At 44.9% G+C, this 25,559-nt stretch overlaps 1 protein-coding gene across 4 annotated transcripts in view; it reads left to right on the forward strand.

Annotated features, from left to right (window-relative positions):
* clcn2c (chloride channel 2c) overlaps positions 1-25,559 on the forward strand; it is a 677,449-nt gene that overhangs the window by 305,594 nt on the left and 346,296 nt on the right. For 3 of the 4 annotated variants that reach the window (XM_038815641.1, XM_038815642.1, XM_038815643.1), the window contains one exon: positions 10,858-10,986. The exons of the other annotated variant lie outside the window; for it this stretch is intronic. In XM_038815641.1, coding sequence (XP_038671569.1) covers positions 10,858-10,986 — 129 coding nt within the window. The remainder of the gene's footprint in view (positions 1-10,857; positions 10,987-25,559) is intronic. 4 annotated transcript variants of the gene reach the window in all.

Genomic DNA, 25,559 nt, shown 5'->3' on the forward strand with positions numbered 1-25,559 from the left:
GAGTCTGAGTTCCCCACCCCTATCGAACGACATGGGCGCGCTTTAACGAAATGGGAACAAAGTTCCATAGTGAGTGCGTTTAGCCGCTTGTTTTCTGGCGCTAGCAGAGCTGAGAAACACAAGGCTGTAAAACGGAATTGATATTTGATAAGGTGCCTCCGGGGAACGTTTCGCCGAGGCGGCTTATAGTCCCACTTTGTGCACTGAGGATCTCCGCTCACCGGAAAACCTCGGGGTAGTGAGAGATGGGGGGCTGGATTCTCCATTATTGAGACTATGTCCCCACTCCGGCATCAAAACGGTGGAGTTTTACTCCTGAAATTCCTGGATCAAAGGGACACAAATTCCCAGCCCTGCAGAGGGCTAGCAGGGAGCCAGAGTAAATCTCTCAGCTTTTGCTGCAGATAATGGCCCCCGCACTTCCAGGTCAGAGGCCATGCATGCGCAAGGCAGCAGCCAACCGCGGCCATGCCGAGTTCCATGGCGGACTCGGACCACGAGCTGGACCCGAAAAAGAGACACTCCAATCGGCTGTGCGCCTGACCCTCAAACTTACATAATTACTCCTTGGCTGCCTATAAGGCCCCCCTAGCCTCCAATCGGCCGGCCCCCATCCAGGGCGGCCATGGACTGAGTCCGCAGCCGCCATGCGAGTATCCCGACCGACAAAACCAGGATAGTTCTACACCATCGGTATCTCGGCCGGTCAGGGGCGGAGGATGTTGGAGCGGGCTTCTGGCAATGGCCTCTAGCGGCGCGGCACACTCCCCGGTGACAGTGCTTTTCAGTGCCTGGAGAATCGCCGATTACGGCGTCAAACTGGATTCTCAGCCCCGGCGCCAGCCGCAATTTCGGTGTCTGGGTGAGGAGAATCCAGCCCAGGGACTCTGAGTTCAGAACGCATAGTGTCCACCTGAGTGTCTGCCGCCAAGAGCAATGTAATATTGTTGCAACTCCCCAATATGGAAGAAATGGTCACCAAATAATTTTCTGTTTCTGTACGTCTTCATTCTAGTCTATAAAGCTTTAATATTGAATCCTATCTCCACTGAAGCATGTTGTTGTTCTTGTTCATATTAAAAGTGCTGTGCTATATGTTCACACTGGGCGTCACATTTTGTATTCATTATTTTGTAGTTTGAAATGTTTTACTCAAAGTACTCTCATTTATTGGATGTTAGCTTTTGGGACAAGCTCAGCAGACTCAATTGATTATACCAACACTCCAGGTAATAGAGAAATTCCTGTAGCACAGAAAATCATAGTTGTTCTAGAAACTGATTCATTTCGAGAACATCAGTTGCACTTTATATTATCCCACTTAGTCAGAAGAAAGCAGGGTGTTTGTTCTGCAATTTGTCACTGTTGTTTTCCAGCTCTTGCCTTTGAACTTCTGCATCAGCAGGCACCAAACGGAGTACTTAACGTTTAACTGTTCATGCATTGTTGAACTTCAGGTGGTCTGTTTGTTCTTGGTCCTGTTCAGGGGCATTACCATTCATTTAACTGTATGTTGCTGCTTTCAATATTCCAAATAGTGGGCTAAACAGCTGGCTTGTAATGCAGAACAATGCTAGCAGCGCGGGTTCAAGTCCCATACCAGCCTCCCCGAACAGGCGCCAGAATGTGGCGACTAGGGGATTTTCACAGTAACTTCATTGAAGCCTACCTGTGACAATAAATTATTATTATTAAATAAATCAGTTTGACAGATCTTCATTTCTCATTTGATAATTCTTTATTAGACATCTAGCAATATATATGACATTAGACAGCGACCATTATATTTGGCATTATTTATTCAAATAGTTGTTTTGAAAATTCAACCTGTTTTATTCTGTGAGGAAGTAGTTGCTGTTTGTTGGATATGCACTGAATAAGGTATATCTAATATTATGAAAATTATCAACTTATCTATGCCTAGTACAAATCATACAACTATTTCTTAGCATCTTCTGTTATATTGATAGCATAATTATTTTAACCTATATGCTGTTTTTATAATCTGGACAGAAAGCAGAACCTCCAAAACTACTGCTTATGTAACCAAACCTTACAAAGCATCCTTTGCTTTTCACTCGGTCTTTTATCTGGTAATTAAAAGCTCTCTTCACCAGGCTTCAATAATGAACAGTAGACATTGTTAGGTGCACATTTTTTTAGATTCAGATGTTGATAGATTTACTGCACCAACCATAGCTGGCGTAGCTGGTAGTGACTGTTTTATATGAATTATTTCAGCAATTATGGTGCAATTTGAATAGTAAGTGTTAGGTAATTATTTAACATAAACAGGTGGTTCATCGTCAGAAATGCCATTTAAAAAATTTTGATTGGAAGAGTCTGTTAGGTGAATAAAATAATAGGATATGTGTTGGTAAAGCTGAAACCAAATATGGCACAACCGAGTTTTTTTTTCTAATATTTTTTATTCTTTACACCCAACAATAAACAATAATCAGTAACGAACGTAATGTCAATCCCCATATCAATAACAACGATCCCATCCTCCCACCAAACCCCCAAACATTGGCCCGCATGTTAACATAAACAAATGACAAAAAGGAATCAGGAATCGCTCATAATCACCATTAACACATACAGTCCCCCTCCCCCCAACCCTCCCAGCCTCCAACCCCCCTAATGTTCGATGTGATCCAATTCTCAAAAGTGCATAATGAATAACGTCCATGAATTGTAGAACCCCTCCATCCTTCCCCTCAGTTCAAATTTGATATTTTCAAGCATTAAGAATTCCAGCAGTCCCCCCGCCACACCAGGGCACAGGGTGGAGAGGTTGATCTCCACCCTAACAGGGTCCGCCTTCAGGAGAAGCCATAACTATCCTGGCCACGAGGTTTGCTAGTGTCTCACGGGAGGGTTCAAACTAGTATGGCGGGGGGTGGGTACCGGAGCAATAGGTCAGAAGGTGAAAGCATTGAGGGAGAACTAGGGAACAGGGACAGTATGGCTCTGAGGGAGAGCAGACAGGGAGATGTTGTTGAAAACAGCGGGTCTGGTGGCCTGAAGTGCATATGTTTTAATGCAAGAAGTATTACAGGTAAGGCAGATGAACATGCAGCTTGGATTAGTACTTGGAACTATGATGTAGTTGCCATTACACAGACCTGGTTGAGGGAAGGACAGGATTGGCAGCTAAACGTTCCAGGATTTAGATGTTTCAGGTGGGATAGATGGGGTACATAAGAGGGTTGGCGGAGTTGCGCTACTGGTTAGGGAGAATATCACAGCTGTACGACGGGAGGACACCTCAGAGGGCAGTGAGGCTATATGGGTAGAGGTCAAGAATAGGAAGGGTGCAGTCACATTGTTGGGGGTTTACTACAGGCCTCCCAACAGCCAGCGGGAGATAGAGGAGCAGATAGGTAGACAGATTTTGGAAACAAGTAAAAACAACAGGGTTGTTGTGATGGGAAACTTCAACTTCCCCAATATTGACTGGGACTCACTTAGTGCTAGGGGCCTGGAAGGAGCAGAGTTTGTAAGGAGCATCCAGGAGGGCTTCTTAAAACAATATGTAGTTAGTCCAACTAGGGAAGAGGCTGTATTGGACCTGGTATTGGGGAATGAACCCAGCCAGGTGGTGGAAGTTTCAGTAGGGGAGCATTTTGGGAACAGTGACCACAATTCAGTAAGTTTTAAAGTGCTGGTGGACAAGGATAAGAGTGGTCCTAGGGTGAATGTGCTAAATTGGAGGAAGGCTAATTATAACAATTTTAGGCGGGAACTGAAGAACCTAGATTAGGGGCAGATGTTTGAGGGTAAATCAACATCTGACATGTGGGAGGCTTTTAAATGTTAGTTGAAAGGAATTCAGGACTGGCATGTTCCTGTGCGGAAGAAGGATAAATACGGCAAATTTCGGGAACCTTGGATAACGAGAGATATTGTAGGCCTCGTCAAAAAGAAAAAGGAGGCATTTGTCAGGGCTAGAAATCTGGGAACAGACAAAGCCTGTGTGGAATATAAGGAACGTAGGAAGGAACTTAAGCAAGGAGTCAGGAGGGCTAGAAGGGGTCACGAAAAGTCATTGGCAAATAGGGTTAAGGAAACTCCCAAGGCTTTCTACACGTACATAAAAAGCAAGAGGGTAGCCAGGGAAAGGGTTGGCCCACTGAAGGACAGGGGAGGGAATCTATGTGTGGAGCCAGAGGAAATAGGCGAGGTACTAAATGAATACTTTGCATCAGTATTCACCAAAGAGAAGGAATTGGTGGATGTTGAGTCTAGAGAAGGGTGAGTAGATAGCCTGGGTCACATTGAGATCCAAAAAGACGAGGTGTTGTGCGCCTTGAAAAATATTAAGGTAGATAAGTCCCCTGGGCCGGATGGGATCTACCCCAGAATACTGAAGGAGGCTAGAGAGGAAATTGCTGAGGCCTTGACGGAAATCTTTGGATCCTCACTGTCTTCAGGTGGCAGTGGATGTTGTCCATATGGACTTTGGTAAGGCCTTTGACAAGGTCCCTCATGGCAGACTGGTACAAAAGGTGAAGTCACACGGGATCAGGGGTGAGCTGGCAAGATGGATACAGAACTGGCTAGGTCATAGAAGGCAGAGAGTAGCAATGAAAGGGTGCTTTTCTAATTGGAGGGCTGTGACTAGTCGTGTTCCACAGGGATCAGTGCTGGGACCTTTGCTGTTCGTAGTATATATAAATGATTTGGAGGAAAATGTAACTGGTCTGATTAGTAAGTTTGCAGACGACACAAAGTTTGGTGGAATTGCGGATAGCGACGAGGACTGTCAGAGGATACAGCAGGATTTAGATCATTTGGAGACTTGGGCAGAGAGATGGCAGATGGAGTTTAATCCGGACAAATGTGAGGTAATGCATTTTGGAAGGTCTAATGCAGGTAGAGAATATACAGTGAATGGTAGAACCCTCAAGAGTATTGAAAGCCAGAGAGATCTAAGTGTACAGGTCCACAGGTCACTGAAAGGGGCAACACAGGTGGAGAAGGTAGTCAAGAAGGCATACGGCATGCTTGCCTTCATTGGCCGGGGCATTGAGTCTAAGAATTGGCAAATCATGTTGCAGCTGTATAGAACCTTAGTTAGGCCACACTTGGAGTATAGTGTTCAATTCTGGTCGCCACACTACCAGAAGGATGTGGAGGCTTTAGAGAGGGTGCAGAAGACCAGGATGTTGCCTGGAATGGAGGGCATTAGCTATGAGGAGCGGTTGAATAAACTCGGTTTGTTCTCACTGGAACGGCGGAGGTTGAGGGGCGATAGAGGTCTGCAAAGTTATGAGGGGCATAGACAGAGTGGATAGTCTGAGGCTTTTTCCTAGGGTAGAGGGGTCAATTACTAGGGGGCATAGGTTTAACGTGCGAGGGGCAAGGTTTAGAGGAGATGTACGAGGCAATTTTTATTTGCACAGAGGGTAGTGGGTGCCTTGAACTCGCTGCCGGTGGAGGTGGTGGAAGCAGGGACGATAGTGATGTTTAAGGGGCATCTTGACAAATACATGAATAGGATGAGAATAGAGACATACGGACCCAGGAGGTGTAGAAGATTTTAGTTTAGACGGGCAGCATGGTCGGCACAGGCTTGGAGGGCCGAAGGCCTGTTCCTGTGCTGTACTTTTCTTTGTTCTTCTTTGATCAACGAGGCGAAGACCACAACATCTGCCTCCGGGGCCGTTTCCAACCCCGGCTGGTCCGACACCCCAAATATGGCCTCCCGAGGGCCCGGGTCCAGTTCCACGTGCACCACTTTGAGATTACCCTAAACACTTCCTTCCAGTAATCCTCCAGATTTGCACAGGACCAAAACATATGAACGTAGTTTGCGGGCCCCTCCCCGCAACGTTCACATACATCTTCTACCACCTCAAAGGGTCGGTTCATCCTTGCCCTCGTGAGGTGTGCTCTATACACCACCTTCAGCTGTATCAGCCCCAACCTCGCACACGAGGTGGAGGCGTTCAACCTCCGGAGCACCTCACACAAGAACCCCTCCTCCATATCCTCTCCCAACTCTTCCTCTCACTTTGCCTTGATCCCTTCTAGCTACGCCTTCTCCTTCTCCTCCAAAATAGCCCCATAAACCGCCAATAATATCCCCTTCTCCAGTCCCCACGTCAACAGCACCTCCTCCAGCAATGTGGAAGGCGCTGTACTGGGAAGCTCTGTATCTCCTTTCTAGCAAAGTCTCAAACCTGCATGTATCTAAATATTTCCCCCCACTCCAGCCCATACTTCGCTCCCAGCTCCTTCAATCCTGCAAACCGACCCCCAAGAAATAAATGTTTTAGTGTCCTAATTCCTTTCTCCTCCCATCTCCGAAAATTTCCATCCCGCTTCCCTGGCTCAAATCTATGGTTCCCCTGAATCAGCATTTCCCTTGAAGCTGTCCTCAACCCGAAGTGCTTTTGAAACTGCCTCCAAATTCTCAACAAAGCTATTACTACCGGGCTCCTTGAGTCTCTCCCCGAGGCCGTCGGGAGCAGCGCTGTCGTTAGCGCCTTCAATCCTGAATCCCTACCCAAACTCTCTTCCATTCTGACCCATTGGGAGTCAACCCCTCTGACCCAGCTCCGTACCTTCTCCACATTCGCCGCCCAGTAATAATACATTAGGTTCGGAAGACCCAAACCCCCTGCTCATTGTAGTAGCACCTTTTTAATTTTGGCCACCTTCCCTCCCCATAAGTACAAGGTAATCATCCCTTCAATTTCCCTAAAAAATGCCTTTGGCAGGAAAATCAGCAGGCATTGAAAAATAAACAGGAATCGCGGCAGCACATTCATTTTAACCGTCTGTACCCGACCTGCCAGTGACAGAGGGAGACCATCCTACTTTGCCAGATCAGCTTTTACTCTTCCCCCCCCGCCCCCAAACTAGAAATGTTGTACCGACGGACCCCCCCCCCCCCCCCACTAATTCCGAGCAACCTGCACCCCCAAGTATCTAAAGTGCGTCCCTGCCTTACGGAATGGCAGCCCTCCCACACCTGTCCCCACCCCTGGCCGAGACATCGCAAAATATTCACTCTTGTCTAGATTTAATTTGTACCCCGAGAATGACCCAAACACCCGAAGCAACTCCAGTATTCCCCCCATTGACACACTTGGTTCTGACACGTATAACAACAGGTCATCAGCATATAAGGACATCGTATCCTCTATCCCCCCCCCCCCCCCCCCCCCCCCCGCACTATCCCTTTCCATACCCCCGAACTTCTTAATGCGATGGCCAATGGCTCAATTGCGAGTGCAAACAGCAGGGGGAACATAGGACATCCCTGCCTTGTCCTTATATAATAGCTTTACCCAGTCCACAAACCTGGGTCCAATTCCAAACCGCTCTGGAACTGCCATCAAGTACCCCCATTCTACCCGGTCAAACGCTTTCTCAGCGCCCAATGCCACAACCACCTCTGTTTCCTTCCCCTCCGCCGGTGCCATAACCACGTTCGATAGCCTCCTAATGTTCGAAAAGAGCTGCCTCCCTCTCACAAACCCCGTCTGATCCTCACCTATCACCTTTGGGAGGCACTCCTCTAGCCTACCTGCCAGTACCTACCCCGATATCTTTGCGTCCACGTTTAAAAGTGATATGGGCCTTTGCGACCCATGCTCCATCGTATCCTTATCTTTCTTAATTACCAGGGAAATCGATGCCTGCCCCAAAGTTTGTGGTAACACCCCCTACCCTATCGCCTCCTCAAGCATCCCCACCATCTGCGGTACCAGCTTATTTTTGAATTTTTAAAATAATATTGCACCAGAAACCCATCCTGCTCCATTATCACCCCCTCTAATGTATCCCTGTCCCCCTCCCCTAACCCCGGGTACTCCAACCCATCTAGAAATTCCTGCATCTCCTGGCCTCCCCCATATGGCTCTGACCTGTACAACCTCTATAGAATTCCTTAAATTCTGGTTTAGCTCACTGAGCTAAATCGCTGGCTTTTAAAGCAGACCAAGGCAGGTCAGCAGCATGGTTCGATTCCCGTACCAGCCTCCCTGGACAGGCGCCGGAATGTGGCGACTAGGGGCTTTTCACAGTAACTTCATTGAAGCCTATTCGTGACAATAAGCGATTTTCATTTTTCATTTATTCATAATCTGATCTGGAGCTACCACCAACTTCCCTGCCCTGTCCCGCACCTGGACAATTTCCCTTGCCGCAGCCTCCCTGCGGAGCTGACCCGCCTTCTCTCCATGCTTGTAAACTGCCCCCCTTGCTCGCCTCAATTGGCATACCGCCTTCCTAGTAGATAGTCAAAGCTCGCCTGGAGTTCCTTCCTCTTTTCCAACTGCGCTGGGTCCTTATCTTCTGCATATCTCCTGACTACCTCCGGCATCACATCTATTACCCCCTGACGTTCCAACCTCTCCTCTTTGTCTAGCCTAGCCTTGAACGAGATCATCTCACCCCTCACCAACACCTTTAATGCCTCCCAGAAAACTGCCTTTGACACCTCACCCGTGCAGTTAAAACCTGCATATTCCTTGATTACTTTTTCAGTTTTGTCACAGAACCTGGCACAACCGAGTTAACGTCACCACAAGATGGTGATGTCCTAACCTGCTGATCTGATGACATAAACATACTATTTATGAGAAATAAAATGTAACCAAAAAAAGAGCCGGAATGTTCTGGATTCGCTGTGTCTGGATTCGCTGCGTCTGGGTCCGCTGCATCTCTATCCTCTGTGTCTGGGTCCGCTGCGTCTGGGTCTGCTGAGTCTGGGTCCTCTGCGTCTCTATCCTCTGCGTCTGGGTCCGCTGCGTCTGGGTCCGCTGCGTCTGGGTCCGCTGCGTCTGGGTCCTCTGCATCTGGATCCGCTGCGTCTCTATCCTCTGCGTCTGGGTCCTCTGCGTCTGGATCCGCTGCGCCTGGGTCCGCTGCGCCTGGATCCTCTGCGTCTGGATCCTCTGCGTCTGGATCCTCTGCGTCTGGATCCGCTGCGCCTGGATCCTCTGCTTCTGGGTCCGCTGCATCTGGATCCGCTGCATCTGGATCCTCTGCGTCTGGGTCCGCTGCGCCTGGATCCTCTGCGTCTGGATCCTCTGCTTCTGGGTCCGCTGCATCTGGATCCGCTGCGTCTGGGTCCACTGCGCCTGGATCCGCAGCGTCTGGATCCGCTGCATCTGGATCTGCTGCATCTGGATCCGCTGCGTCGGGATCCGCAGCGTCTGGATTCTCTGCGTCTGGGTCCTCTGCGTCTGTGTCCGCTGCGTCTGGATCCTCTGCGTCTCTATCCTCTGCGTCTGGGTCCGCTGCATCTGGGTCCTCTGCATCTGGATCCTTTGTGTCTGGGTCCGCTGCGTCTGGATCCTTTGCGTCTGGGTCCTCTGCGTCTGGATCCTTTGTGTCTGGGTCCGCTGCGTCTGGATCCTTTGCGTCTGGGTCCTCTGCGTCTGGATCCTTTGCATCTCTATCCTCTGCGTCTGGGTCCGCTGCGTCTGGATCCTTTGCGTCAGGGTCCGTTGCGCCTGGATCCTTTGCGTCTGGGTCCGCTGCGTCTGGGTCCATTGCGCCTGGATCCTCTGCGTCTGGGTCTGCTGCGTCTGGATCCTTTGTGTCTGGGTCCTCTGCGTCTGGAGTTTGTTGTGGGCGGGATCCACTGTGGCAGAGGCCCTCTGTGGGGGATCCGCTGTGGGGATGTAGGGGGCCAGAAGGGTAAAGAAAACACCCATTGACTTTCAGCAGGACCGGACAATCTGGCTACAGGCACGGCTGGAAATCCCTGTCCTTAATCTAGATTAACACTTGTGGGCACTTGGACACAAGCATTGGGGACAATATGGTCAGAATAATATACACCTTATTAATGTTTAATGAAGTGTACATGTGGAGAGTTTTTGAAAGTATTATTGGTTGGACAATTAGATTTTATGGATGTATTTCTAATCTTAATGGAGTGAAGAGTCAGATTACCTGAACTAATGTTTGTGTGAAGAATGTTGGGAATATGACGAATATGACGATTCGTTAAGATTAGCAGAAAGTACAGAGAAGCAGAATGTCCAATGGTGTCTAACTCACTAGTTAAGTTGAAAGCTTAAGTTAGTATGAGTAAAAGAAACACTGCTTTCACCCTCCCCACCAAACTAGAAATGTTGTGCCTACGGTAGGGTTAGTGTGATATTCCCTCCCTCTGGGGATGAATGTCCCCAGACAGCACCAGCAAATTCAAAACTGACCTCGGTCAATACCTGCAAATAATTTGATAGTGGATTATGAGGCACTCTGGGTTCCTCAAATTTAGACTAGCCAGGTGGACTTTTCTGGTCTTGTTACGTTTGCATGATATTATGTCATTTGGAAATGAAGGAAGCGGAAGTAGCCATGACCTTGAGCTTTGTGAACACTACAGATAAGCAGTGCATGATCTATTCTTCTAATTTTTAAGCTGAAACCATTACAAAAACCTCTGAAAGTGACATTAAACGTTCTCCTGATTTTAAACCTCAAATGGCCTGGCTCTCTTGTTGACAAATTGGTCAGCCTGAAGCTAATTCCATTGCCCCATGTTGACTTCCTTACTGCTTAAGATTCTTTTAAAGCCATTACCCAATGCCATGGCACTGTCCATTAGAAATGTGAGTGTAAATTTATATTGAGAATTGAATGATTGGCCACTTAATACAATGAAAATGAGACTGCTGCATAAATATTTGCGGAAAGATGACATTGAACAACTTCTTTGAGCATGCCAGACAGGGTGGCAAAACAGCAATTTGCAATTTTTAATGAAACCTTCAAACTTTATGAATAGTGTATACCGCGGTATATTAAAAAGAGTAACGTGCGCAGATTCATTCAGAACTTCCTGGACTGCAGTTTAACATTAATTATGATTGCTTGTTTCCACAGCTCAGAAATGGATGTACGGTGGCCTGGAGCACAATGTCTTTCTGCAGTACTTGGCCTGGGTCACTTACCCTGTTGTTCTTATAACCTTCTCAGCAGGATTTGTCCAGATCATTGCTCCTCAGGCTGTAGGTATGTGGCACTTTTCATAATATGGAAAATCTAAAATGTGTTATGAAGTAACTATGAAAAGTGACATAACATTAACCAGTTCTGTGTTGTGACTTTTTTTGTAAATAATTTATATTGCTGAAAAGGAAGATATGTTGCCAAAGCTTTTCATCTTGCACTCATTGTGAAAATGCAGGATTGCCAAATTTCAAACAATAACAATTTAGACTACAGAAGAAAAGCGACACTGATTAGTTGGCAAGTCAACCTTAGTTAATGCACTGCTATGAAGAAAGCAATGGGGAACTATAGGCTCCCGTGCTTCTGGGAAATTCAACAAGGCTTGAATGTTTTCCTTTTGCTTGCAGAGAACAGGGACTCGATTCTCCACTGGCGGGATCCTCTGTGTCACCAGTAGCGCACTCACACCCGTCGATTTCCCGACGGTATGGGGGTGCCCACAATGGGAATCCCCATTGGTTGACTGCCGGGACGGAGAATCCCGGTACCGGCGGGGTTTTGAGGGGGGGGGGGGGGGGGGGGGGGGGCGCTGTATCAGAAAACAGGTGCAGCGGGACGGAGAATCCCGCCCTAGGTCTCTGTGTACAAATATATGTCACTTTTAGCGAGCATAAATAAGCTCAACTGATTATCTTAACTGGACTGTTAGTGTAGCTGCACTCAGGATTGTTCAGCATGGGCTGCCCTTTTGCAGAATCTCATCGAGCAGTCAATGTTTGTCCAAATTTAAATGTTAATTGATGGATAAATATCAGCCAAGATACCAGATATAACTCCCCTGCTCTTCTTCGAAAGAATGCCACAGGCCATTTGGATTAATCTTCACCCAGTGTTTGCTGTAGTACTAATGGTGCGATTGTTGGTGCTTGCAGGATAAAACTGACAGCAGCTTCTTGCGTCCCGCGTGTGCAGTTAGAACATAGAACAGTACAGCACAGAACAGGCCCTTCAGCCCTCGATGTTGTGCCGAGCAATGATCACCCTACTCAAACCCACGTATCCACCCTATACCCGTAACCCAACAAACCCCCCCCCAACTTTACTTTTTTATAGGACACTACGGGCAATTTAGCATGGCCAATCTACCTAACCCGCACATCTTTGGACTGTGGGAGGAAACCGGAGCACCCGGAGGAAACCCACGCACACACGGGGAGGACGTGCAGACTCCGCACAAACAATGACCCAGCCGGGAACTGAACCTGGGACCCTGGAGCTGTGAAGCATTTACGCTAACCATCATGCTACTGTGCTGTCCTGTTAAACATGAAAATCCAGTGTTGGAGGCACCTTACGCTTCATTGTTGTACTCTTTGCGGATGGAGCCTGCACTGTGTTCACAGTAATGATCTGAATTTTGGCTAATTCATCATTATTCTCTCACTAAAGGCAAATTCCAAAGTTAGACCTTGATCATTCAGAAGTAACTTGAGTTTTACCATTGCAACAAGTGATGAGTACTGCTGAACAACCTCATTGACCTTGAAAAAATAATTTCAGAAATAGAAAAATCTCATTCTGGCAGCAGAAAGTTAATTTTGCAATTTTTAATTAATATTTAGCTTTTATTTTTCTCTTTTATATCTCTGCCTTAATCCCATGTCAGCATTCAGATCTTTATATGGCAACGTGTACCATGATTTAAATATAATTTATATTTCTTGGGTTTTTTTTACTTCAAGTTGGGTAGTCTCATTAACAATTGTTCAATCTGATTGGGTTGACAAGCTTTCTTGCTCACAGTTACCAGATTTCCCCCGTGGAGGGCACCACATTAAATCAGAGATCTGAAAAGTCAAAATGTCCACTGAAAATCCCACAGAAATTTCCTGGGCAGCTGTTCACAAGGAGAACAGCAAATGCCATTCCTTTGATGCATACAAACAAAACCTGAGCCTATATAACCAGTCCCATGCATATAGCTATGAAAAAATAAACACAGCTCCCTCTGTTTCACTGCGTCTGCTATCTCTGCACAATCATCCATTATAAATATCATCCCAAACACTTCCTTGATGTTGGCCCAATGGTGAGGATGTTCACAAATAGTATTATGGTCCATAGTTAGACTGAGAACTGCAACTGTTCTTCCCGCTCTGCACCAAAAAAAGGTTTTACACCTTGCCTCAAATAGAAATTAATGCATAATGCAGAATAAATAGTCTTGCAAACTCCAAAAGGAAAAGATTGTGGAAATCATAAGAATAGTTTGATATTCAGATCTTACATTGAAGGCCAAAACGTCTTTGTTAAACTTGTGTACATATCTCCCCCCTGAGTACACCAAAATATTAGCCACCGAAAAGGTCATCTTCCTATTGATCGGTACAGCAGTCCCCCTCAACCTCGCATCAAAGCTCGAGTGGAACACTTGGCCGGCCACCTTTTCCGCAGCATTGTCTGGTCTTGAACCCTCAGATGTGTCTCCTGCAGGTAAACCACATCCGCCTAAAAACTCTTTAGATGGGCAAATACCGGGGACCTTTTAACTGGCCCATTTAACCCCCTCACGTTCTATGTACCAACCTGATTCGGAGGCTCTGCATTCCCCCTCTACCATGTATGCCATATCCCACCCAGGAGGCAGTCCGCCAAAGCATACCAGCTTCGGGCCTACCCAAGATGACTGCCATCACCCCCTTCAGACCAGTACAAAAACAAAAAATCCCTCATCGTCAGCAATCTACCCCTTCCCAGAACCCCTCCCTGCCCCTGCTGCACCTCCATGCCCCCCTGGCACCAGACAAACAATCCAACAAGCCTCCCACCAGCCTAAACAAAGATAACCCAACCAATCTTGACCCCAACAAACAAAATAAATAAAAAACACCCCACCCCCTTACCGGGTAACCAGCCACAGGTCTCTCCCCCCACTCTACTTCCGTCCATTAGGATAGCTGCTAGCAGGGTCACCACCACCTGAGAGAAATCAAAGTTGTACACAATAGATCAGCAACTCTACCCAAACCCATCTTTAATATAAAACATTTCAAGAAAGAAAAAGCAACACAGAAACCCACACCCAATCCCTCTCCCCCAAACATTCCCACCAATACAGTAAAAGAAAAAGCAATTGTACCACAAATCCAGAAATCAGAAATAGCAAAACACATTAAACAAAAACAGCAATCAGGTGAAATCAACAAAATCATTCAATTCTTCTCCAGTCTATGCTTCTGTACGAAGTCATTTGCCTCCTCCGGCATGTCAAAATAATATCCCGATCTTTGAATGTGACCCGAAGGTGAGCCGGGTACATCACTCCAAAATACACTTTGCTCTTGTAAAGAGCTGCCTTGGCCTTGTTAAACCAGCACGCCGTTTTTCCAGTTCTTCCCTGACGTCCTGATAAATTCTGACGGAATGGCCCTCCCATCTACATTGTCAAGTGTCCTTCGTGCACCTCCGGATCCTCTCCTTATCCAAGTTTCTGTGAAGTCAGACTTTGATTGCCCGTGGCGGCTCCCCAGACCTTGGCTTCTATCTCAAAGACTGGTGAGCGAGGTCCACTTTGGGAGGGTTTGTGAAGACTCCCTCCCCCATCAGCTGCCCAAACATCTTTGCCACATACACCATGGCACTCGTACCTTTTATACCCTCCAGCAGCTCGCTGATCCTCAAATTCTGAAGTCTGGAGCGACCTTCCAGGTCAGCAGTCTTCGCTTTCAATATCTTCAGCCTCTCTGCTAACATTGCCACCTCTGCATTCAAAGAGGCAATCCGATTACTTTGCCCCATACCGTCTCCTCCACCTTCTGAATCCTCGAGTCCTGTATCTCCAGCTGTGGTTCCACCCTGTCAAAAGTTCACAACTGGATGCCACCGCTACCTCATTCACCTTCACCAGGTCATTAGAGACCATTTGTTTTTGTTTCTTAAACCCCTCCATTAGGAATTCCACCAGCCTCTGCCACTAAGAGGACAACAAAGACATGGCAGCCATTTCTTCACCTCTTGCGATAGGAGGGGCTTCCAAGTCAGATGAGGACCCCTTATTTGATTTGTTCCTTGTATTATAACCTCCAGACATCACATGTCGGAGGAGGAACCAAAGCTTTCAACTTACACCACTTTTGTCTCCAAACAACACCCGGTAAATAGGCAAAAAGAGCCAAAAATGAATCCCCAAGCAGGAGCCATATTATGTGCAACCGTTCACTTCATGGCCACCACTAGAAATCAACTTGTAAATAAAGTTAGTTTGTTTAACGTAAAAAGCCTCCAGGAATACATCCTCACAGGCAGATGTAATAACATTCTTATAGAAGGCTAAATTGGTTTACATATGCTGACATGTTTGAATATACTTACACATAGAGGCTTGTGAAGCTGAGTATTGATGTAACAATTATATTAATCTACACATTTTGACGTGAATTTGTGGGAAGTAGGTTTGCATCATGGTTAGATGCTGTGAAAAGAAGTGGTGCCACTTCCAGAAGAAAGGAGGGAAAACTGGAGATAGAATCGACTCTTCTACATCTTTTAGTACTGATTTGCAGAGCGCAATTTGCATGACCCAGCAGTGGATTAACTAGCCATTTTCATGAAGGAGACGTCATATGCAAGTAAAAGCCGTGGAAATTAATGTCCACGTTTCCATTGGGCCATCATTAATCTGGTTAAGGACTGTTAGTTTCACTGGGTAGAGAATTAGAATTCTAAAACCAGTGTTCTGAACACTTCATAGATCGCTGCCTGTTCCAGACACCGCGGTATACTGGTCACCTAAATAAAAACCCATTCAAAAATTGTATAAGGCAGGTCCGGGCAACAAGTTGATACTATTAAAATTAAATCTGTCTTGCTGCTGCCCATTCAGGCTGAAAAAGGGAGACATGTGGGACAAAAGCTGCAACTTATATTTTTCTCGAACAAAAAAGAATGCTTTCTCTTGTAAAAGATCAAATGGAATTGGTTCAAGTATTTCAACAATTATATATATCCGAGAATACCATGTGACCTTCCACCTTTTGATTGTTTAATTACAAATTCAGCTCCACGTTCTGCTCGATTCCAGCTCTGATTCAGGCAGAGATTGTAATATTTCCTGGAAGGTGGGAATCGGGTAGTAATGTCCTGTTTGGGCAGTGCCACATCTTCCCAGCAGTCAGCCCAATACCATTTGTTGAAGGCAGGGAACAGGCAGCCTACCTTCTCGTGGCAGAGAGGTACACATCTTAGATAAAAACATGTGGCTGGTTCTGAAAATTGCAAGTTGACGTGGCACCATATGGCATTTGTGCTAAATGTATTTCAGTCATATGAAGTCAAACCCACCGCATAACTAGGGCAAGCTGATTGCTTTTTAAAACAGTGATTCATGCATCATCACACATGGAGATTTCTTAGAACATTGCCAAAAAGTATAAGGCTAGGTTTTTGTTTTAGAGTATCTAATTCCATTATAACTATTTGGACCCAAACTTTGACTTTGTTTTAATCATGTCAGCCGAAAGACCACTATCCTCCTGATTGATTTATTGCTTCCTGTCTGTCCAGCATGCCCTGTCTTACCATTCCATTCCTCTTTGCCCACTTCTCCCATCACTAGAATTACATAGGAATGCTACAGTACTTTGTCCCATATAGTCCATACATCATAAACACACCTGCTACCTAAAAGTTTGATTAACATTGCGAGAAAAAATACTTTAAAAAAAAAATGGTGAACTACTGGCCGCGATTCTTTCAAAATGGAACAAAGCACTCCAGCGAGCGCCTTTAGCCGCGTGTTTGCCGGCACACGGTGCTGAGAAACACATGGCTATTCAATGCGACTCGCGTTGTATAATGGGCCTGAATGGGGAATGCGCAGTCGAGGACACACAGCTCCATTTTGTACAGTGGGGAGCTCTGCTCGCCGGAACACTGCCCAGTGTAGAGAGAGATCAGACGACATTTTAAATGGTGCCCCGATCTCCGAGGTCTCCAAAACGATCCCCGACATCTACACCGGGCACCCCGACCCAATCATGTGCAACAAATACCAGCTTGGAACCTTGGCTGTGTCAACCTGGCCTCCTGGCAGTTCCCATGCCAGCTGGCAGTGGCAGTCCGAAATGAGGTGGTACTGCCAAGGTGTCAGCCTGGCACTACCAGGATTCCAGACTGGCACTGCCAGGATACTCAGGTGGCACCAGCAGTATCAGGGCACCATCCTGCCCAAAGGGCATGCAGTTGGGGGCCTCCAATCCCCCGGGAGACCCCCACGAGTGCCGTTTCTGTCTGGTCCCCATTTGTGGGGACCAGTGCTGAATGGCACTAGCCTGAAGTCTCCGAGACGAAGGGGATGAATCCCAAAGCCTTGGGAATCTGCACATGAAATATGCAGATTTGCAAAAATGTATTTGAATCTCGCGAGGCGACGCATGCCGGGTAGATCCCGGGAGCAGGGTCTCCTGGCTTTCATCGGCAAGCTGGTTTCCCGGCCTAGCATGGCCGTTGGATCGCTGCCATAGTAAAAGGACAGGAGTCCATTTACCAACTCTCCTCCCTTTATCTTGGCTAAATAACTTGTTGAATGACAAATCCACTACTTCTTTAAGAACCCTGTCATTTAAGCAGCACTCAAAATCATTACATTTCAACTTAAAAGAATGGTGTGTTTTTTCTTTGAAGATAATTAATTGTTCCATCCTTACATACATGTGCAATCCGCCTACCACACCCATTGATTGAGGATCAGTAGACCCTCCTCCAGGCTTCCACCAGCCATGATCTGATTGTTGGTGTCTGTAAGAATAGGCAAGAGTTACAATCTGCCACTTCACATAGGAAAACACCAGGACACCGCAATAGGCAGTTTCAACAACACAGCTGTAAGCAAAAGTTCGATGCGCTATATTGGTCATTGGCCACTTTTGAGGCTGGGTGAATTATTAATTAAATTGTGTGTCTCTGCATTAAATCTTAATCTCGCTCCAGATAAGTTTCAATGTTTAAAACAAATTGTAAAGTATTATTCCCATTTGACTGTCCTCCCTGGGTATGGCTTCTGTTCTCCTCGGGAGGCAGTGGAGTGAGGATATAATTGTTTTGTATTTGTTGCAGCAAGTTAATGAAGCAAAGCTGTTTGTAAACACAAAGACATGAATGCCAATTATGCTTCTGACACATAGCACAAGAACGTTGCAAATTATTATTGGATATTGAGCTCAAGATATTTTGCTGGAATGTTTCCATTTCTGCTGCACTTCGTTGGTTCATTAATCTCAAATGCATAGCCATATTGTTTACTTTCTATTGTGACAGTGCATGACTGATGAGGAGTGGCAGCCCAGGGTCTTGCTCAAATAATGTATTATTGATCCTATTTGGTAAATAAATGAAAATTGAATCTTAATAATGCATTTGATGTGACTGGTACTGAATGTTCCATTAAGCAAGTGGTTAGATTAGGAGAGGTTCTGCGCCACAATCTACATTAACAAAACGTGTTGTCTATAAATTCCAAATCTGTTGAATAGTCTGCTACTGAAAATTAACTGTTATACGAAGTGATGGGAACACACCATGTGCCGATACATTTAATTAGATAACTGCAAATTGAGAAAGAGATCTTGCAAATGCTGGAAATCTGAATTAAAAGCAGACAATAAACAGCATTTCAGTTAGCATCTGTTGGGAGAAGACAGTTATGATGTATACCCTTCAATACAGTTAATGAGGGGGTGCCCACTCATAATGTCATAACCTATATTTTCTCTTTACAGATGCTAACAGACCTAATTACGTGTTGCTCTATTTTGCTTTTGTATTTGTTTGTTGCGCTCGCTTCATTTTGATAGAGTATGGTTATAGTGGAATGTCTTTTGGTACATGGTTACAAGGGTATTTAGTGCAGTTGGGGCTCTGTGATCTTTAATATACTGAACAGGGCATAGGCATAGCAAAGCTTCCAGACTGGTATAGCTACAATGTCTGGGTAAATTGGAAAATTGCTTATTTAATGAAAACATACAAAGTGAAATTTGCTGCTCGAAAGTAATCATGTCTGTTCTGTGCAGTTTTAATTTGTTCATATCCGGATACTAGTTAACCTAAATTGTCACGGGGAAATTGTCAGATTTGAATGCATCACCATTTAAAGCAGCCTAAATTTGCGATTGTAAAGATTTTGTGTTGGTAAACTGTATTTGACTTAATACAAACCAATGGTTCACTTCTTAATGCCCAGTTGTGTCAGTTAAAATCCATTGTGCAATATTTAATGAGCAGATTATTTCCTAATAATCAACTGTATGTTATTTTTCAAAAATCTCTTGATGAGCATGATTTTGCTACATATACAGTGCATCGCCCATTAGATCTGCCATGATGTTACCTGACTGCAACAAGAATGGGGAAAATTCATCTCTTTGGGGCTATTTTTCTATGGGGCATTAGTTTCATCCCCTCTCCTCCATCCACCCCATCCCGTATACATTCTCCTAGATCAGGACTCATTATAGATGTGAAACAGGATCCCAGTAAGAGCGTGGTGGCACTAGGAAGAGGCAGTAAGTGGGAGAAAAAAAAGAAAAATCAACTGGAATCTTGGGCCTGACTCCCACAACACCTTATATATGTAATGGTGGGGAAAGGGGAAACTGTCCTGGTTAGGACTCGGGGAGGAAAATCTTAGTTGAGGTGGTGCAGTGTTGATAAGCCTTGCCAGCTAAATTTTGTCACATTCTCTGCTGTGAACCACCTATTTTGGGTAGGATTACTCAGAACAATTTCTCCCATGAGACGCAAAGCTGCATGAAACCATCCTGTGAAATTAAGCAAATCTTAAGAATAAAGATTCTGCGATTATCACAGCCAAATAAAAATTCTTCTCACATGCATTACAGTTTAAGAAATTCTTAAATATGGTTGTCATGACAGTTTACTCATCCATACTATATATGGAGCCCTAAAAATAGCATTTATAGTATAACAAACAAATTCAACAATTCAGATGAGATCATGTCTTGCTATTTGAACATCCTATCTTGTAATTGTCTCTGGTTGTATTTCTCACCAATTGCACCTAACCAGCCTCTTATACTGCCCACATAAACTTAATTCAGCCTTATGCTGTAACGCCTCTCCCATTGTCTCAATTGCAGCAGAGTTTTAAATGCATTTTTCCCCACACACCCAATAGAACAACATTACAGAGAAATGGGTAGCTGTGGCCATGTCTTGTGGCTTTCCATGATTTCTCCAATGTTTACATCACACTTAGCTGTCATCTTTGCCTTGCCTTGTGGCCTAAGAGAATCCATCATTCAGCAGTCAGACATAGCTCTGCACAATACACCTGTGATAGCTTAGCGAGGCTATGTCTTCACTCACTCAGTTACAGGACATTCCTATCAATTGGCATTAACCTTTATCGGGAATGCTGAGCCTTGCTGCATCTTTCTACATTGAAACTGCTAAAGAAATGTAGATTAGATTAGATTTAGATTATGATCATGCATACTGAGGTACAGTGAAAAGTATTGTTTTGCGAAAAGTCCAGGCAGATCGTTTCATACATGAAAACATAGAACATACGATAAGTACACAATGTAAATACAACAACATAGATATCGGGTGAAGCATATGGAATAGTGCTACAACTGTAGAGAAGATGTGTAGAAAGATCAGTCCAGTCCCTAAAAGGGCCATTCAGGAGTCTGATAACAGCGGAGCAGAAGCTGATTTTGAATCTTAATGGTGCGTGTTCTGAAACTTTGTTATCTTCTGCCCAATGGAAAATGTTGGAAGAAAGAATAGTCCGGATGGGAGGGGTCTTTGATTATGCGGCCCACTTTTCCAAGGCAGCGGGAGGTGTAGACAGAGTCAATGGGTGGGACATGGGTTTGTGTGATGGACTGGGCCGTGTTCACGACTCTGCAATTTCCTGCGGTCTTGGGACGAGTAGTTACCATACCAGGCTGTGATGCAGCCAGATAGGATGTTTTCTATGGTGTATCTGTAAAAATTGGTAAGAGTCATTGTGGACATGTCGAATTTCCTTAATTTCCTGAGGAAGTATAGGTGCTGTTGCGCCTATTGTTGTATATTTACCCCAACCAGTGAATTACTTCTGAAGTTTTCAAAATTACAGTTCTGTTGATGACATATGCATCAGCCAAATGTACCAAGCAAGGTACCCAAAAATGAGATGAACAACTAGTTAATCTGGCTTCCTTGTGTTGTTGGCTTCGAAAGAAATGTTGGAAAGGACGGTGAGAGAACAATCTGTTCTTTTAATAGTGCCATGGCAAGCTTCACATCGAGGATGTGATATTATCTGAAATCTGTTGGAGTGTGAACATTTTCAAAGACATTCTTGGAACACAGATAGCTCAAAAAAGAGAGAGCATGATAATGTCTCCTGTGATACAAACTTTCACAAGGCCTCCGAGAATGGCACGATCTGGAAGTTAAGATTTCTGTGGAAGTCAACAAGTCAAGTATTGATTGAGCTGGTTTTGAAATATCATAAATACATATTCATGGTTGAATTGCTGGATGGTAAAAGAAGGGTCAAAGAACAAGGAAAATCAGCAAATGCCAGAGCCAGATTTTCACATCTGCCATTATGTCACCAATCATCACTTCAGGGTCTGGAACCCTTCCTTACATCCATGTCACATAGTAACAACTCCACTTTGCCAGCATCAAAGGTTTAGGGTATTTTTTGCACTCCAATCACTTGCCCGCAAACTGTCTCATCTTTATTTTGCCAGTCACTATTTTTGCCAAGTCTGGAAGAAGGTGGTTCAGTTCACTGATGTGCAGTGCGGTAGCATGGGGGGCAGCATGGTGGTTAGCATAAATGCTTCACAGCTCCAGGGTCCCAGGTTCGATTCCCGGCTGGGTCACTGTCTGTGCGGAGTCTGCACGTCCTCCCCGTGTGTGTGGGTTTCCTCCGGGTGCTCCGGTTTCCTCCCACAGTCCAAAGATTTGCGGGTTAGGTGGATTGGCCATGCTAAATTGCCCGTAGTGTCCTAAAAAGTAAGGTTAAGGGGGTGTTGTTGGGTTACGGGTATAGGGTGGATACGTGGGTTTGAGTAGGGTGATCATTGCTCGGCACAACATTGAGGGCCGAAGGGCCTGTTCTGTGCTGCACTGTTCTATGTCTATGTCATTCTCCCTGTGATAAAATATACTTAATGATAATGTCCATTTTGTCTTCTTTAGGAGGTAAGGTGAGTCCCACTAGGCGGGCAAGACAGTGAATTTTCACAACAATTTTGTTACAACATTGTAGCTATATTCGTTTACATGTTACCATTAGTTCGGTAAAGTCCCAGTTCCAAGTCCCACTACGTAGCGGGCAGATGTTGGGCTCACCTGAACAATGCCGGGGCTGCCTCCAGAGTTGGGATGGAGGGTGCCCTAGTGGGAAGGCGGGTGGGGTGAGTGGGGGGGGGGGGAGGAGGGTAGTGTTGGGGAGCCTCTGCAGGTGGACCTTCCAGTTTCGGGTCCATCGTCCAGCCTCAGGATGTTCCTGGAGATCCATTTCCATTCTCGGGTAGGTCAGTGATGTTGGGTGCCTTTTCAATATGGCATCCGGACATGACGGCGGACTACGTGCCTTTCAAGACTGATCCCCCACTGAATACAGTGTAAAGCACCTAGGTGCCTAATTAATGAGGTCGGGACCGGATGATTTGGCATATTTTCCCATCAGTCTCCACAGCGGAAAACATTTCACGTTCCCTACCACACCACTGCACTTAGTTTCAAAATGGGAGAAAATATTGTCTTAATGCCAGGGAATGCTAGGTCAAAACACCATCTGTGGATTTTTCAAAGAAGTTTTAGGCTGAATGTTTTATAGCAAATAATGAGTTATAAGCTCATAAAAAATCCTAATTAGGACTTTAATTAAGAAGTCAATTTTCCATATTAGCTATGCATCAGTGCAATAATATTGTATGTAGATAATTGGAGAATTTTGCAATAAAGGGGAGTTAGAATTAGAATTGATAATCCAACCTGCTTCAACTTCATCTTTCTGAGAAGTAATGAGATTTGCAAAACATAGTCTGAGATAATGACAGGCAATGGATTATCTTAACCACATAATTTATTTTAATTGAAAGTAATTTCACATGAGCAAATAAATTATTATATAGTATTTTACCAGTATCCTTCAGAACTATATCTAGTTGCAGAAAGGTTGTTAAAGAGAGTGCACAGATTTAAGGTAATTGGTAATCCGGCTATCTGAGAAGTTGTTTTTTAATACTGAGCTGTTATGATCTGAAAACGTAGTGAAAGCAGATTCAAAATCACTTTTGAAAAGGGATGAATAAATATTCGAATGGGAAAATGTTGGCTGTTGTATGTGGACAGGGAATGAAACTAATTGAATAGCTCTTTCAAAAAATCAGCACAGGTACAATGACCAAATGGCTTCTTCCTGTGTTCTATTATTCAAAAGGGTGTTTCTTTTTAATACCAATAGTGCTTTAACATTAATGCAACTATTGTTTACGTCAGTGTCTGCTTGGATCAATGGCTGTATAATTGAGTCTTTAAGATTGTGGATTAAACCTCCATTCTAGGACTTGAACATATCGTCTAGCCTAACACATTAATGCAGCACTGAGTTCTGCGTTATCATATAGGTACCATCTTTCATATGTGATGCTAAAATAAAACCTTGTTCAGGTAGGCGTGAGAGTCCGCAGTATTTGAAGTAGAGCAGGGGTGTTCTCCCAAAATCCAAGCCAAATTTATGTCTTGAGCGCCAACAACGAAACAGATTAACTGATATTTATCTCCTCACTGTTTGTGGAGCCTTGCTATGTATAATATTGTCTGCAGTATATGCATATCTAACAATAGTGACTATACTTTAAAAGTGATGTGTTAGCATAGAAGCATGGGATCCCCTGAGAATGTGAACTTGGCTGTTTAAACAAAATATGATTGAGCCATTGCCAGGGTGAAATTGGTCTGTGCCTTTGAAGTCCACAGACTTTCGTACGCGTTTTGGAAATCTGTTTCCTAGTGTCACAGTCATCTTTACTTCGTTTGAAATAAACATCTTTGCAAGATTTTACAAGTCAATCAACAGTGAAAATGGGTGCAATGAAAAATCAGCTGTCAGATCACCCAGAACATGTTTTGCGTTGATGATGTGGTCCAATTTGACACCCTATCTGTTTTTATTGTTTGGGTGCGATACAGATTTGATGTGTTATCCAAGTTGTATGTCAAAATTAGTGCCTGGTGTAGAGAAATTTTCTAACTAGTTAACTTTGATAAAATATACATCAAACCCCTGTCTTTTTTTAAAGCAAAGATATTTTTGTCCAAAGTTGGGGTTTGTGTTCTTCATTTTTCATGCCCATAATGAAAATTTAAATAACATGAATAACTACTGTTTTTAAAGAGTCTCCTAAGGCATAGAGTGGTGAGAGAAAAGGTTGATACTAAGCTAAAGGAGATATCAGGAAGATCAACAAAATTTAGTCAGAGATGTGGATTTGAAGAGGGTCTTAAAGAGAAGGTGTTAGATGTAAAGGGGAGTGGGAAAGAAATTTCAAATGTGTGGCCTCGGCAGCAAAATGTGTCCTCCCCAAAGGTGGGGCCTGAATCAGAGGAAGAGAGAATTTGATGCATTTATAGGGAGGCTTTGGGAGACCTTATAATGATGTAGATTAGTTATGACAAAGGTGATGGGTGAGTGGAACTTGGTTATGGTGTAGGCTCTGGACAGCAACGTTTTAGATGAGCTGGGCTTTGTGGAGGTAGATTAAGGGAATCCAGCCAAATGAAAATTTGAATAGTTGAGTCACAAGGTTACGTGGGCATAGATGAGGGTTTCAGAGGTAGATGGGCTGAGATGGAGATGGCAGCATTGCAATGATAGGGATGGAAGTAGGTGGCCTTTGTGTCAGGGTGTGGGTTCAGAATTGGACATTTTCTGATTTAGGTCATGAACAGAGAATAGTCTGGTTCTTTTTTTTTTTAAAGAGTACCCAATTCTTTATTTTCCAATTAAGGGGCAATTTAACGTGGCCAATCCGCCTACCCTGCACATCTTTGGGTTGTGGATGTGAGGCCCATGCAGACACTGGGAGAATGTACAAACTCCCACGGACAGTGACCCGGGGCCGGGACCAAAACCGGGTCCTCAGTGCCTTGATGCAGCAGTGCTAACCACTGCTCCAACATGTCCCGAATAGTTTGCTTCTACCTGATACAGTGACTATGGAGCAGGAGGTGACCAATGGCACGTGTACAGAGTTTGTGGCAAGGATTGAGATAATGGCTTTGGTCTTCCCAATATTTAACTGGAGAAAATTACAGATTTTACAAGAAATAATGTTGGGCAAACAATCTACCAGCAAAGCGGTAACGGAAAAGTTGAGAATTGGGCTGCATTCTCTCAGTTGCACCATAGGAGCTGGCAGCCGGTAGGACCCTGGGACAGCATATTGCCATGGTCTCCAAATGATATTGCGTTCGAGCTTGGGGGGGGGAGGTTGGGGATGATTTCGAGGGCCTCGGAAATCAGGACGCCATTTACAAATGGGGCGCGATTCTCCCAACGGGAGACTGAGTGCCGACGCCGGAGTGAAACCCGGAGTGTT

Source organism: Scyliorhinus canicula, chromosome 13, assembly GCF_902713615.1.
Source record: "Scyliorhinus canicula chromosome 13, sScyCan1.1, whole genome shotgun sequence".
Classification (NCBI taxonomy): domain Eukaryota; kingdom Metazoa; phylum Chordata; class Chondrichthyes; order Carcharhiniformes; family Scyliorhinidae; genus Scyliorhinus; species Scyliorhinus canicula.